The 14,348-nt window shown below is 32.1% G+C and overlaps 1 protein-coding gene across 10 annotated transcripts; it reads left to right on the forward strand.

Annotated features, from left to right (window-relative positions):
* The first annotated feature begins 5,516 nt into the window (after nt 1-5,516).
* On the forward strand, nt 5,517-13,532 carry URED (urease accessory protein D). 10 transcript variants are annotated; one of them, XR_011214422.1, is made up of 10 exons: nt 5,527-5,709; nt 5,789-5,854; nt 5,916-5,990; nt 6,070-6,114; nt 8,515-8,748; nt 11,193-11,295; nt 11,431-11,599; nt 12,659-12,813; nt 13,167-13,235; nt 13,351-13,515. XR_011214422.1 is itself a non-coding variant. In XM_019211980.3 (9 exons), the coding sequence occupies exons 1-8, from the start codon at nt 5,611-5,613 to the stop codon at nt 12,779-12,781; spliced, it is 894 nt and encodes a 297-aa protein (XP_019067525.1). In that variant the 5' UTR covers nt 5,527-5,610; the 3' UTR covers nt 12,782-12,813; nt 13,161-13,515.
* Nucleotides 13,533-14,348: the final 816 nt, after the last annotated feature.

Genomic DNA, 14,348 nt, shown 5'->3' on the forward strand with positions numbered 1-14,348 from the left:
AAAACTGTTAAGATTAAAAGGGGGGAAAACGGAACATTTAAATTTGTTATCTAAATCAGCTTAAATTACGGTAACAGTTCATTAATAAGCATTAATTCAGTACGTAATTGGATAACAATTTCAAATTTTGAAAATTCAAGAATATATCATCTAGTTTGAAGACATTTTTATGAACATCTAGTTATTAAACTTATTGACTGATACATGATAACAATTTTCAAAAACTCGTGATACATAGAGAATCATATGATACATGTATCAATGCATCGTCTAAACACTATAACACACTGAGTCGATATGTATCAGCAAGTACACTTGATGGCGCAGTTATTAAACTTATTGACTGATACATGATAATAATTTTTAAAAATTCTTGATACATAGGAAATCATATGATACACATCTAATTATGTATCAATGCATCGACTAACACACTATAACACACTGAGTACTTATGTATTAAACTTATTGTCTGATACATGATAATAATTTTCAAAAATTCATGATACATATGGGATTCCTTTACTAAAATTTTTACTAATTTCAACAACAATGGTTGCTGCTTCTTTTCTCTTTTTTTGGTGTATTTTGTCAACCTTTGATTTAGATGATTCGTCAAAATCTTTGTTTGAATCCTTCCGAACATTCATAGGATCGTGCAAAGACTTTTTTCTATTTTCTTTCCAATTTTTATCGTCCGAATCATAAATCCTTCTATTAGTAAAAGGATTCATTAATATGATGTAATAGAACAATGAACAAAAAAACGGATGATTGAGTAAGAAGAAAAAGAAGACCTAGAGACGGCTGTTGTAATATAACAATGAACAAGAAGAAAAAAAAGAAGAAAATAAGAACAGATGATGGATTAAGAAGAAGAAGAAGAAGAACTATAGACGGATGAGGAGTAAGAAGAAGAAGAAGAAGAAGAACCAGAGAACAATGGTTCAATTTTCAGAAATTTCAAATTTTTTGAATTTTGAAATTCAAAATTTCATATTAAATGTTGTGAAACGTTTTTAATTAAAATTAATAATTCAAAATTTAAAAAGTGATTCAGAAAATTGAGTGTTTTAGTGGAGAAAAAATAGGCATGATATTGGGGAAGTGTGTTATAGGAGAGAGAAGACTATGTATCTCTAAACTTCTACTAAAATTTAAAAAAAAAGAATTATATAATATTTAAAAAAAGAAGAAAAAATTAGAAAATACTAAACTTATAGTTGTGTATTTAAGTTATTTTTCCATTTTGGTACACATTGAAAATGACTTCTAAATTAGAAAATCTTTTAATTTTATTTGTCAATTAGTGATTACAAAACGAAATCATTCTTATTTTAACATAAAATGGTCAAATGAGCCCCTAATTTCATATCGAATTCTTAACTACATATTTATACTTTATATGAAGGTTCTATTACCCACTTAAACTATTTAAAATTAAAATTATTACCTCCATATATGTTCACGTGGCAAAGTGAAGAAGAGTGAAGACCGAAATAAATATAAAACTTTATTTTATATGTTTTTATTTTTTTATTTTTTGCTTTTTTGCTTTTTTTAATTTTTTAAAAGAGGAAGTCAAATAAAACACCCAAAGTAAATGGGAAAAAAAAGAAGCTACGGTGAACAAATTTGAAACTAACTAAGCTCCTTTCTTTCTCGGAGCTCCAAGCTAGTTACAGTCTGACACTTGATCGGTGCCACATTGATACCGAAAAATCGAGGTACAGAATTGAAACTATCCTCAATCACGCCAAACTCCTATGAAATTACCAGCTATATAACTCATATCATCATAGATCTGCCATGTGAATAACATAAAGAGCTTAGATAGATTTCATTTAAGACACCTATCTCATCTCTAATATACCTTTTAATTTTTTCATAATTTAAAATTTAAAACTTAATCGTTTCAGTAAAATATTTTTGCTTTTGTTTTTTGTTTAGTTCATTTATTATTTAAAGCTAGTATTATTACTCAAAAGTTGTTTTCATTTTTTTTATCTTTTGAAGAAAGAATGATGAGGTAGTAACTTGTACTCGACCTTACTGCCACTGTTACCTCCACTACCACTGCTACAGTGCAATAATTTACCTTTCCTTTTATCCATAATTTGAAACTTAAAAACTTAATCGTCTCAGTAAAATAGTTTTTTTTATTAAGTTCATTTATTATTTCAAGCTAGTATTATTACTCAGAACTTGAGTTTCATTTTTTTGATCTTTTAATGAAAGATTGATGAAGTAGTAACTTGTACTCAACCTCACTGTCACTGCCATTGCGATAGTGTCATAATATACCTTTAATTTTTTCATATTTTGAAATTTAAAACTTAATCGTCTCAGTAAAATTGTTTTGCGTTTGTTTTTTATTTAGTTTATTTATTATTTCAAGCTAGTATTATTACTCGGAAGTTGTGTTTTATTTTTTTGATCTTATTAAGAAATAATGATGAGGTAGTAACTTGTACTCAACTTCATTGTCACTGCCATTGTGACAGTGTCATAATATATCTTTTCGTTTTTCCATAATTTGAAATTTAAAAAACTTAATGGTCTCAGTTTTGTATTTGATTTAGATTATTTATTATTTCAAGCTAGTATTATTACTCAGAAGTTGAGTTTCATTGTTTTATCTTTTTAAGAAAGAATGATGAGGTAGTACTTCTTCTCAACCTCACAGCCACTGTCATTGCGACAGTGTCATAATATATCTTACCGTTTTTTCATAATTTGAAATTTAAAACTTAATCGTCTTAGTAAATAGTTTTGCTTTTGTTTTTGGTTTAGTTTATTTATTATTTCAAGCTAGTAATATTGAAGGTGTCATAGCATACCTTTTAATTTCTCGTTGAAATTTAAACTTAACCATCTCAGTAAATTAATTTTACTTTTGTTTTTAGTTTAGTTCCTTTATTATTTCAAGTAGTATTATTACTCAAAAAATTTTAAGAATTAACATTTTTAATTTTGTGTTAATTTGATCATATACTTTATAGTTTACAAAATGAATATTTAAGAGTTTCATTTTGAAATTGAAATGCTCTACTTTTGTGTGAACATGTGTAATTGCAACCAAATATGTCAGTGTAATTAGTAGATATTAAAAGGATTAAGTCATCTACGGCCTCTTAAAGTTGTCCACAAAATTCAATTACACACTTTAACATGCCTCTTTTCCTATTAGACACTCAAACCTTTAAAATAAATATCTACCATACATTTTTCTAAGACCTGGTTAAATCAAGGAGTGCGTGTAACACAAATGCAGCTGACGTGACAAAATAAGAAATCAAATGAAAATACGTGGAAAATTCAAATTTAAAATAATTATACCATTAGATTTCGAAAATTAAAAAATCTAAATCTAAATAAAAAAGAATTTCAACTTTAAAAAAATCCATTTTGCCATCATTACACTCACCTTCCATCCGACACCAATCCAAACCTTTTCTTTACTTCTTTCACTAAAATTATCTCTTGTTCACCATTGTTATTTTTAATATGGAGATTTTAGCATATACCTAAGTATCAATTTATCTTCTTTCTTTTTTTTCCTCTTTTTATTATCTTAATTGATAGTAGTAATATTTTCTTTTTCATTTTTTAAAAAAATTTATTCGTCCATTTTTTATTTTTATTTCAAATTTACTTTCTGTTTAAGTTTTGTTATGAAGCAAGGAAGAGTGTAGATCAACTGCAGTGTTTGTGCCTCCATATTTCTAGCAAAAAAGTGAATAATGGTTTCTATATTTTCGATAAAAAACTTAAATTATATTCTTTATTTTTTTCGACAAAGAAAATGTAGATAGTTGATTCCATTTCTTATCAAATTTAAGCATAAGGGAAGAAGTAAATTTATTAAAAAAAAAAAAACGTAAGATGGTAGATTTTGTTGTTATAAAAAATTGGTGGCAGTATTGAAATAGAAAGAAGAAAGAAAGAAGGTTATTTTTTTCAAAAAAAATAGTAATAATGAAAAGAAAAAAGAAAAAAATAAAAGAGGTGTTGATTAAATATTTCACGCGCCTAATTAGGTGTGGGTTACATTTTTGTGTCACGTGTGCATAAAGTGTCTAAATAATTCAAATTCGGAATAGTCAAGGTGTTCAATAGGTACAAACATTAGTTATTATGCTTAAGTGAATTATGTGGACAACTTTAAGGGTCTGTTCGGTCATATTATAATTATTATACTGATAATTACTATCCTCACTAACACTATGTTTGGATCATTGTTATCAATTATATTGTATTGTATCGTTATATATCTACAATGTTTGTTTTGATTGTTACTTTAAATGTATTGTACCGTATTGTTAAATTTCGTTGTTACTTAACAATTGAAACTCCTATTTTATGGAACAACCAATTTGGTGTGTTCCCATTGTTTCTTAATTTCTTTTTCCAATTATGTCTTTACATAATATTTCAAAATACTATTTCACCCTTTACCTTAATTATTTGCATCTAGTTGAATCTCCTACTCTAGCATGATTAAGGATATTTAAGTAAATTTATAAATTACAATACAGTACGATATTGTAGACAATAAGATTCGCGTCGACAAAACAATAATCAAGAACGAAAAATTATAGCAACAATCAATTTTATTATTTCAAATGCGAGTGTTACAATCTCTATAATTCCTCTAAATTCGCCTTTTCAAATATAAATTCAAGGGCTTAAAAGCTTGTTTTTGAATCTATGATGAACTTGAACTTGAACTTTATCTTGATCTTGACTTTTATTTGAATTCAAGGGCTTCGAGCTTGTTCTTGAATTCGGTGGTTTTGATCTTGATCGTTCTTGAACTTGAATGCTTGAATTCTTAAACTTGTAGCTTTGTAGAGAATTAAATGGCGTTTGTACCACGGAATTTCTATAGCATCTTATTTAGAATTTTTTGTCTCCTTTCTGAATTATGAAGACCCCTATTTATAGTTTTAGAATAGAGGAGTTGCGATTGGAATAAGATTTCGTTCAGCCAATCAGATTTAAGTGACATCACATTTGGGCTTTATGGAGCGGGCTTGTCATCTTTAACACATGTCATGATTCTATTGGTTTTCTTATTTGACTTGGCATGCCACATCATCTGCACACGTGGCGCTAAGATGAGCTATAGAATCAGATGAGATTGAGTTTAACAAATTGGGTTCATCCAATGTAGTCCAAATCAATTAATTTAGACTTTAATTAAATTTATATTTATTGGACTTAAATATTTAACTCAATTATATCAATCCACAATATTTATTTGGATTAATATAATTATGAATTCAATATAACCCGAATCATTTCATAAATTTATATTTAATAAATTTTAAATGATTACAGATGCAATCAAATCAAACAATTAAAATGTTACTGAACAACAACAACGGTACAATCTAACCAAACATTGTATCTACCAAAAAATAAAATACATTATGAAACAATGATAACAATTATCCAAACAAATTGTAATTCTTATTGGCAAGTGGCATTGAAAATAAAATAAAAATTGTCAAAACCGTATATTCAATAATTTTCCGTTTCGTTTGTAAATGGTGTAAGCAGAGCCCAAAGGAGGAGCGCAAGAAAGAGGAAGAAAAGGAGTGGGAGATGGAAACAGGGAAGGTTATAGTTGAGAAAGTAAGAGGAAAATCAACACTTACCAAATGCTTTTCAAAGTATCCCCTCAAATTCATCAACCCAAAAAACGTCAGTTCCTCCTCAAATTCTTCTTCTTCTTTTCCATTCTTTCTGGTCAATTTGATTTTTTTTCCTCTTAATTTCATAGGTCGCTCCTTCTCAAACTGATGTTGTTTGGATTTACGCCATCACTTATGGTGGAGGAATTGTCTCTGTAAGTCATCAACAATTCTAAATTTGTTTGTTTTATTTAAATCTAATGCCCATATTTCTAGGGAGATTCTATAGTATGTGATTATACAATTGGAGATGGTTGCACCACTGTTTTGACTACTCAAGCTTCTACTAAGGTTAAACTCTATAAATTAGCTGTGTCGATTTTGTAGCTTCTTTAATGTTCTAATAATATAAGTCAAATTTTCATTGCAGGTCTATAAAGCTGTGGGAACAAAAATCTCTGAACAAGTGTTGGAGGTAAAATAACTATTCTCTCCGTTTCATTTTGGTGTCCTATTTTGACTTCACACTTGGTTTTTGGATTTCATGGTTTGATTCGTCAAATGTATTTTAAATATGTGCTCTTAAACATGCGACGTAGAGAGTTGGATAACAACATATCCAGTGTAGTCTTACAAGTGGATCTTAAAATGATAGGATGTACACAAATCTTACCCTTCCCTACCTTTTGTGGGGTAGAGAGGTTATTTTCAATAGTCCCTCAACTCAAAAGATATGTAATCAAAATAGGATGGGAAGGAAAATAACAACAGGAAAATAACTAGATAAACAAAGCAATCGAAGTAACAAGTAGTAAAATTGAAGAAGAAGATACTATGCAAATACAAGGTAAGACTACTAAATAAGGAGAAAATGAGAAAAGAATCTTAGATCCTTGCCTCTCCCTCGTGAAAGTACTGCAACACACAACTGTCTACTACCCTTTCACCTTAATGCTTCATCTGCAAAATCTAAGGTAAGGTGTATCATGTCTTGTTTGATCACCTCCCCCTGTTCTTCTTTGGCCTCCATTACATTTATTAAGAACTGTTATAGACTTATAGCCAAACTCTCACACCTCCTAACTGGTACCTCTTTGCACCTCCTCCTCACATCCCCAAACCACCTCAATGTTGCTTCCTTCATCTTGTCTGCCTCAAAGGACAATCATCTTGTCCTCTTACTTCGTTCCTAATCTTGTCTCTCCAGTATGCTCGCACATCCATCTTAGCATCCTTATCTTCTGAATATGTGCGTCCTTCACTGGACAACACTCTGCCCCATACAATAGTGTAGGTTCGACACATTCTTATCACATAATACCCCAGATAGAGTCTCTGTTTCACCCACCCCTCTCTAATATGATGGACAACATCATTGTCGATTTCTCCAGTGTCTTCGATTATAGGACCAAGATACTTAAAACTCCCCCTCTTGGATATGACTTATATATCGATCTTCACTTTTACTTTTGTTTCATATGTTATGTATTGAACTTGCACTCTAGGTACTCAGTTTTAGTCCGGCTTAACCTGAAACCGTTAGATTCTATGGTTTGTCTCCTATCTTTCAGCCTATGATTAATTCCTCTGCACATCTTGTCTATCAAAACTATGTCATCTGCGAATAACATGCACCACGACACATCCCGATATATATGTCTCGTCAATTCGTCCATCACTATGGCAAATAGGAACGAGCTAAGGGATGATTCTTGGTGCAACCCTCATCATGATCTAGAGTGTTCCAAGTCACCTCTCATTGTTCTTACTCGGGTCTTGTCTCCAACATATGTCCTTAATTTCCCTAATGCAAGCCACATGTACACCTGTAGACTACAAGCACCTCCGTAGGAACCAAAGTATTTAACAAATTTGATGATGCAAGAAAAGCAAGTGATTGCTAGATCTTTAGGGAGATAGCTGAAGGAGAAGAAAAAGAAAGAAAAGAAAGAAAAGAAAGAAAGGGAAATTGAGAACCTGAAATTGGTGTCAAAATGGTTGATCTGGAAATTGTGTGTAAATGGAGTCCTTGATTTTGAAATAGTCTGCATTAGTTGATATATAGGTAGCTGTCATTCAAGTAGGATGTAGAGTTATGAGCTAACTTGCTTTCAAATGTAATTGTACTTTATGTATTTTAAGAAGTTGATATGGTACTTCTGAAAGAAAAGACATACAAAGGATACATAACAGCTTCCACTTCTGGATACAGCCATAATAAAAGACACATAACGGATTCCACTTCTGGATACAGCCATAACAAAAGATATCGTGGTGTGATCATTGGTTCTAAATTCCCTTTAAACAAGGCATCTGCCTGAAATTTGACGATCAGTTCCATTTCTTTTTTGATGACTGTGGTGTCCAGGCAAGCTTTCACGCACCTTGACTAATTCCACGGGATACCTGCCACTTTCCACCAACAATAGGGTACCAAGTAACTCTATCCACCAAGGTTTAGAATCACCTACTGTTTTAGTCACCCTTGGATTTGAACCTGAGATCTCATGTCCCTTTACCAATCATTGACCCCTAGGCAACGCCCTTGGGTGCATATCAGTTCCACATGTGAGAAGAATCACCTAGTGTTTTAGTCTCCCTCGGATTTGAACCTAAGATCTCATGTCTCGCTACCAATCATCGACCCCTAGGCGACACCCTTGGGTGCATATCCGTTCCAATTTATTACGAAACACAGAATTTACAGTTCAAAATGTAACTTTTGGTAAACCGATGATGAGGAGTGTGGGATAACAATTTCTAAAGAGCATATCATTATCTTCTTTTTGTTATTTATTATTTTGGATCCTTTTAACTATCTCATTTGATCCCTAGCTAGCCATCTTAGTAAAAGATTTTGTTTATGATGTTGTAGGCAAGAATAGGAAGCAATGCGTTTTTGGCTGTAATTCCAGATCCAGTGACCTGTTTCTCCACTGCAAAATATTCCCAGAAGCAAGTGTTCAAAGTTATGTCAGACTCAAGTTTGCTTCTTGTTGATTGGATAACTAGTGGCCGTCATGAAACAGGAGAAAAATGGAATTTTGATCTTTATAGGAGCATGAATAACATTTTTCATAATGATGATGAGCCTTTATTCCTTGATACAGTAAGTTTCTTTGTTTATCAGTCTGTATTTTTTAATGTGTAGAAAGTAGTTTACATTTTTATAAAGTATAACTATATCAGTAGGAATTTCTCTTTTAGATATTGGAATAATACTGTGAGTTTTGCCTTTAACCTGTCCGTTTCGGTTATTACACTATTTTGTTGTTCCTATTTCTTTTTTTGAAAAATGCTTTGTATTGCTTTCCTCATAAATGCCATGTTTTCTTCACTGCCATTTTCCCTTTCCATATCTACTTTGATTTGCTGCACTTGAGCCGAGGGTCCTTTGGAAACAACCTCTCTACCTCCACAAGGTAGGGTTAAGGTCTATGTACACTCTACCCTTCTCAGATTGCAATTGTGGGATTTCTCTGGGTATGTTGTTGTTGCCTTTAACCTGCCCATCACTTCTTTTATTGCCTTTATTTCAAGTGAAAATTTTGTTATTTTTTTCTTTTTACATTTTGGCTCTATCTTAGATAACCTGCTATGTATAGCAATCTTAACAAGGAGCAGATATTCCTTACAGATGTCCCCTGGATGGTTGTAACCCTGCAAAATCTGATACATCCAGTACTGACATAACAAGGAAACCAAAACAAGAACATGGTATCATGAATTGCTAACTGGAAAGCCATAAAGATTAAAAAAAAATGGAAAAGTAGCTAAACATTTTTAACCATGGTAAATGAAAAAGCTTATAGAGCATAATGCTTTGCTTTCTCAACTCCTATTCTTCTCTTAATCTTATTGGTCTCGTTGACAATACTGCTAGGAAATTTTCAGTGCTTGGCAGTTTGTCCTCATTTTGCCTCTTATAGCATTTGGAGAAGAAAACTTTTCCAATTGACCCCTTGCCCTCCCAAAGTAAAGAACCAAAGAGAAGAACTAGAGAGACAGGATTGTGGTAACAACTTGAACAATTATAATGAAGTAGCAATCTCTGCTTTTGTCTGATTAAGGCTGTTGAGTAACTATGTCCTAGTCAGTTCCATCTTTTACAACTTGCACCGCACAGGGGAAGAATCATATTTAATGGTGTGGGTGTTCGAGCACCCATTAACCCTGAGCAGAAAATGTGTTTTTGTATATAGAATTTTAAAGACAGTAGTAAATATTTTGTGTGAGCACCATAGAATGAAAGAATGGGCAAGTGACCTGGTTGAACCATTATTTTTGAGCTGCCTACCTCAGAGAATAATGGATTTGACCCTCGGCAACAACACCCAATCATATTATCAAAATGGGCTGATTCCTGTTTTAACTCTTATTTCCCTAACTTTTTATTTTCTTCTTCTGCCGCTGACATTCTTTTTTCCCTCCATTCTTCCTTACCTTTCTTTAATTATAGTGGCAAGACATGGAAGAAAAATATACAATACAATAAAACAACCATCTTTAGTTCTAAATGCAAATGCTTCTTCTTGAGTCATAATGTGCAAACATAACCGTTTGGCTCAATTGTGGGATGTTTCCTAAAGCGGTTGAACTTATTACTGATTGGAAGTTTTGCATAGATTCTATAGTGTTTTGATTTACAAAATTGGGTTTTAAGAAATTGAGAATTTCTGAGAAATAAATTTAAAAAATTTCCTGACTTGCGTTGAGTTTTATGGTTATGTTGTATAACTTGGTCTTTCAATACCTTCCTCATTAATTGACTACAGAAAATCTGATTTATGGAACATTTGCATAATTCTTTAAATAGTTGTCTAGTGTGTTAAGTAAAACATAAGATTTCTATAAATAATGATAAAACTATTATTTATCATTTTACAAATACCATGGAAACTATATGAGAATGACTAGATTTTTTTTTTTGGCAACAATAATATTAGTTTCAACTTGCTCGGAAAATTATTTTTAACCGTCAAGTTTCAAATAGTAGTGCACTTATGGTATGTAGCTAATTACATCTATAGTCGTTGAGCACCCACTACCTTAAAATCCTGGAAGGCGCTTATGGTATAGTAGTTGCTAATTACTTATAAGTTGTAACTAATATATGTGTGAGGCACACTTGTGTATCTTGAAACGAGTCATAAAAATGATGTAACATATCTCTTCTCTTTTCCAACTATGCTCTGCTAGATGTAGTCCAAAAATCTGTTGGACTGACCCAGGCATCTCCACCCTAGAGACTTCCCTGCCTCTTAGCTGGACCCCTGATGACTGCTCTCTACATTCTCTTTCTTTCTCAATAACACAGAACCAGCCTTTCATTTAGGGCATGACTCATGATGTTCCCTTTCCATCGCCACAAGGGTCTTAGCCACTAACGAATATCACTTGATCGATTGCATATCCAGGGGTGCTCTTTTTTCCAATAGGGAATCTCCCTCACACTGATCTTATATTTCAAATGAGATATTTAGAGTGACTCATCTGAACACCATGTTTTTCATGTCATGCTGCAGCTATTTAACTGTTTTTTCTTTTAATCAGGCATTGCTAGAACAAGGAACATGTTCAGATATAGCTGAGCGTATGCAAGATTATCAAGTGATCGCAATGGTGATATTACTGGGGTGTGTAGGTTACTCATCTGGTACTAAAAAATATTCTTCACTCCACCATTTGTCATTTTTTTCTGGTTCTTAGTGTTATTTTTATTTTTTAAGCCAGCATTCATCTGTTTTGGAAAAAAGGAAGATGAAGATCAACTTTTGTTACTTATTTACAGGCCAAAGTTGAAGCACGTTCAAAACCAAATCCAGGAAGATGTGAAGAAAATAATGTCTCAGAGTTTACACATGCCTACAATTGGTTCAAGACAGTCGACTAGTAGACATAATGATCATCACTTGACCAAACCAAGTTTTCTTGCTTCCTGTAGCATATTTGGTCCAAAGGTAACATACATTAACACCTACTCCATTTCTCTGGTTGTCTTATATGTGAATGACCTGTGAATTTCAGGTCTAGTTGTTTGAGCATAGCGATTTAAGTCTCTGTGCAAATAAAGCCTTCCATTTCTCTTGATATACCTTACATGTAAATTTGACAGTGTTATCTATTTAATCTCTTTATTGCTTTAACAACCGAGTCAACCCCAAAATATTTTACTTGGGTTGTGCGTGTGTTGCTTTTATCCTCATTTGATTTATTTTGTACTGGTTTTCTTCACTTATTTGGCCCCTCTCCACGTTGGTCTTCCAAGACTTCAAAATAGCTGACACATAATCCTTTAATTGCTTCTCTCGCCATTTCACATTTGCTCGACACTTCTACAATTTCTAGAGGTGAACACATTTTCCTTATTTATTTTTTCAATATATTTTGAATTTATTAGTTATTTCCAGGATTCAAAAATATCTGACACATAATCCTTTAATTGCTTCTCTTTCTGTTTCACTTTGTTCGACACTTGTACAATTTCTAGAGGTGAACACATTTTTCTTAAATATTTTTTCAATATATTTTGAATTTATTAGTTATTTTGACATATAGTACTTTTGTTGTTGTTCCTAAATATGCTAACTTTATTTCCAAAAACTTGAAGAATCTATATCTGTATTCACACCAAAAAAAATTAAGTACTTGGACTTTCATACTCCGAACCATGCCAAACAATGTGGAAGGGAGGGAGTTCTCCACTTGCAATTTGTTGTCCCGGGCTGTATACTGTTTATCACAGATACAATGTCGGAATACCATCACCAAACTCTTATTTCTGTTAGACATCCTGTTTTGGACTTTTTTTCTACTGCATTTTAGTATTTCTTTTCATACCATAGAATTTGATGAAAGTATTGTTTACTACCATTAAGAAATAAAAAAGAATTTGGCGTTAGTATTATAATCTAAACATGCTCTTCTCATGCTGTTGAAAAAAAAAACTGTTAACCATTTAGAAGTGCAAACCAGAATTCACTTCCGTGTTATGCTTCATAAGAAATATATCCTTGCAGGGAATTGGAGTTGTTACTCGAATAGCTGCCATGACAACGGAATCAGTGTACAATTTTCTGCAACATCAGTTGTCCAGTATGGAGCCACTACTTGGTGTCAAACCATATTCTTACGCAAGTTAATAAAACATTTTCTTGCTCATGTTGATTGACATGTAAGTAAGATCCTTTCCATTTGCCCAATCCCCATATCACCATTTTGTTTGTAATCCTTGTATCTAGAGAAATTTGATTATTTTTTTTCGATTGGAGAAAGTTGATTAGGTGTCTAGTCCTGCATCTGAATTGACAACCAGCATCACTGTTCATGTCATGTTTTTTGGTTTATGTGAAGATAAAGGTGGTATAGGATGCACGTAAACAACCGAGATCTTATTCTTGACAATACATATGTTCAATTGCCATTCTGTTGGGCATTTGCATAATAGGCTAGTATGGAAATTATGGAAGATCTTGTTTTACTATGAGTGTGTTTTCACTAACATGACCATCCTATTCCTAGTTGCAGGTATGCGCGGATGGATCATTAGCTTTTACAATGAGGAGGAAAGTTCTCACTATAACCGTCTCTGGCTAGGTATGCACGGATGAGTCTTTTGAACATGGGGCAACCGTTTAGGTTCTTACCGTTCATCTGGATGGAGTATAACCGTGCCAGATCAAGAATTTTAAAATGTTATTATATCCAACAGGTTGTAGCATTCAAGCTGAACTGAAAAGTCCTATTTGGAGCAGCATGTATCCTATATTGAGGAATCTTATAACCTGTTTTGTTGGGCTTATGCCTTTTATGGGCGGCTTAAAACACTTTTGTTTTGCTTATACACTACAAAAATGCAATAAAGTCAATTCAAACAGGTTCTCAGTAGTTCAATCGGTTAGTTACTAAACTTTCTCCATTATTTCACCTTTCCTATCCCCACTTGAGAAAAACAAAAAATTGAAAGAATTACCTATATTCACCTCTTTATTCACCATATTTTCTATTAATTCGAATCATATATTGTAAAATATTATAAAATTCCTTATTTTCCCCAATGACCAAATCTTTCGAATACATAAGTCATCTACATCAAAACTGACGTTTCTCATTCCTATTTACACTTTCATAATCTAATCAGTTAGATTCTTCAACACAATTTAAATTTCAAAATCTCTCTCCAATCAATTAAATTCAATATATGAATGATGCTTTTTCTTTTAGTATTAGGATTACCCAATTACACTCATCTAACATTGATCAAATTTATGATTCTGACAATGATAATTGGATTGAGAAGAGATCTAAACATTTACATGATTCATATCAATGACCAATCAGAATATTGAGAAGGCGGAGATGAAGAGAGATGTTTAAACGGGTGTGGAAAAAAAATTCAAAAAAGGGATAGAAAAGTTGCATCAACCATTTCCCCACCTACACTATTCAGGGTATATATTTTCTATCTATTTACATAATTTTGATGTTTGATATTGTCTTTTATTATTTGCTTCAAAAATTCATACATTATTGATAACGTGATGTTCTCATATTGATATGTTGATATATAAAATCCTAGTTTTGTTCTCTATTTGAATAGTTTTTATAAATGTATCAAGTTAAAAGTATTGACACGTGACGTTTTGGGTTGTTATATTGTTACAAGTTAGTTAGATTAGTAGCTAATGGTCCAGCTGTATCAAAGTTAGT

Source organism: Solanum lycopersicum, chromosome 2 (genome assembly GCF_036512215.1).
Source record: "Solanum lycopersicum chromosome 2, SLM_r2.1".
Classification (NCBI taxonomy): Eukaryota; Viridiplantae; Streptophyta; class Magnoliopsida; order Solanales; family Solanaceae; genus Solanum; species Solanum lycopersicum.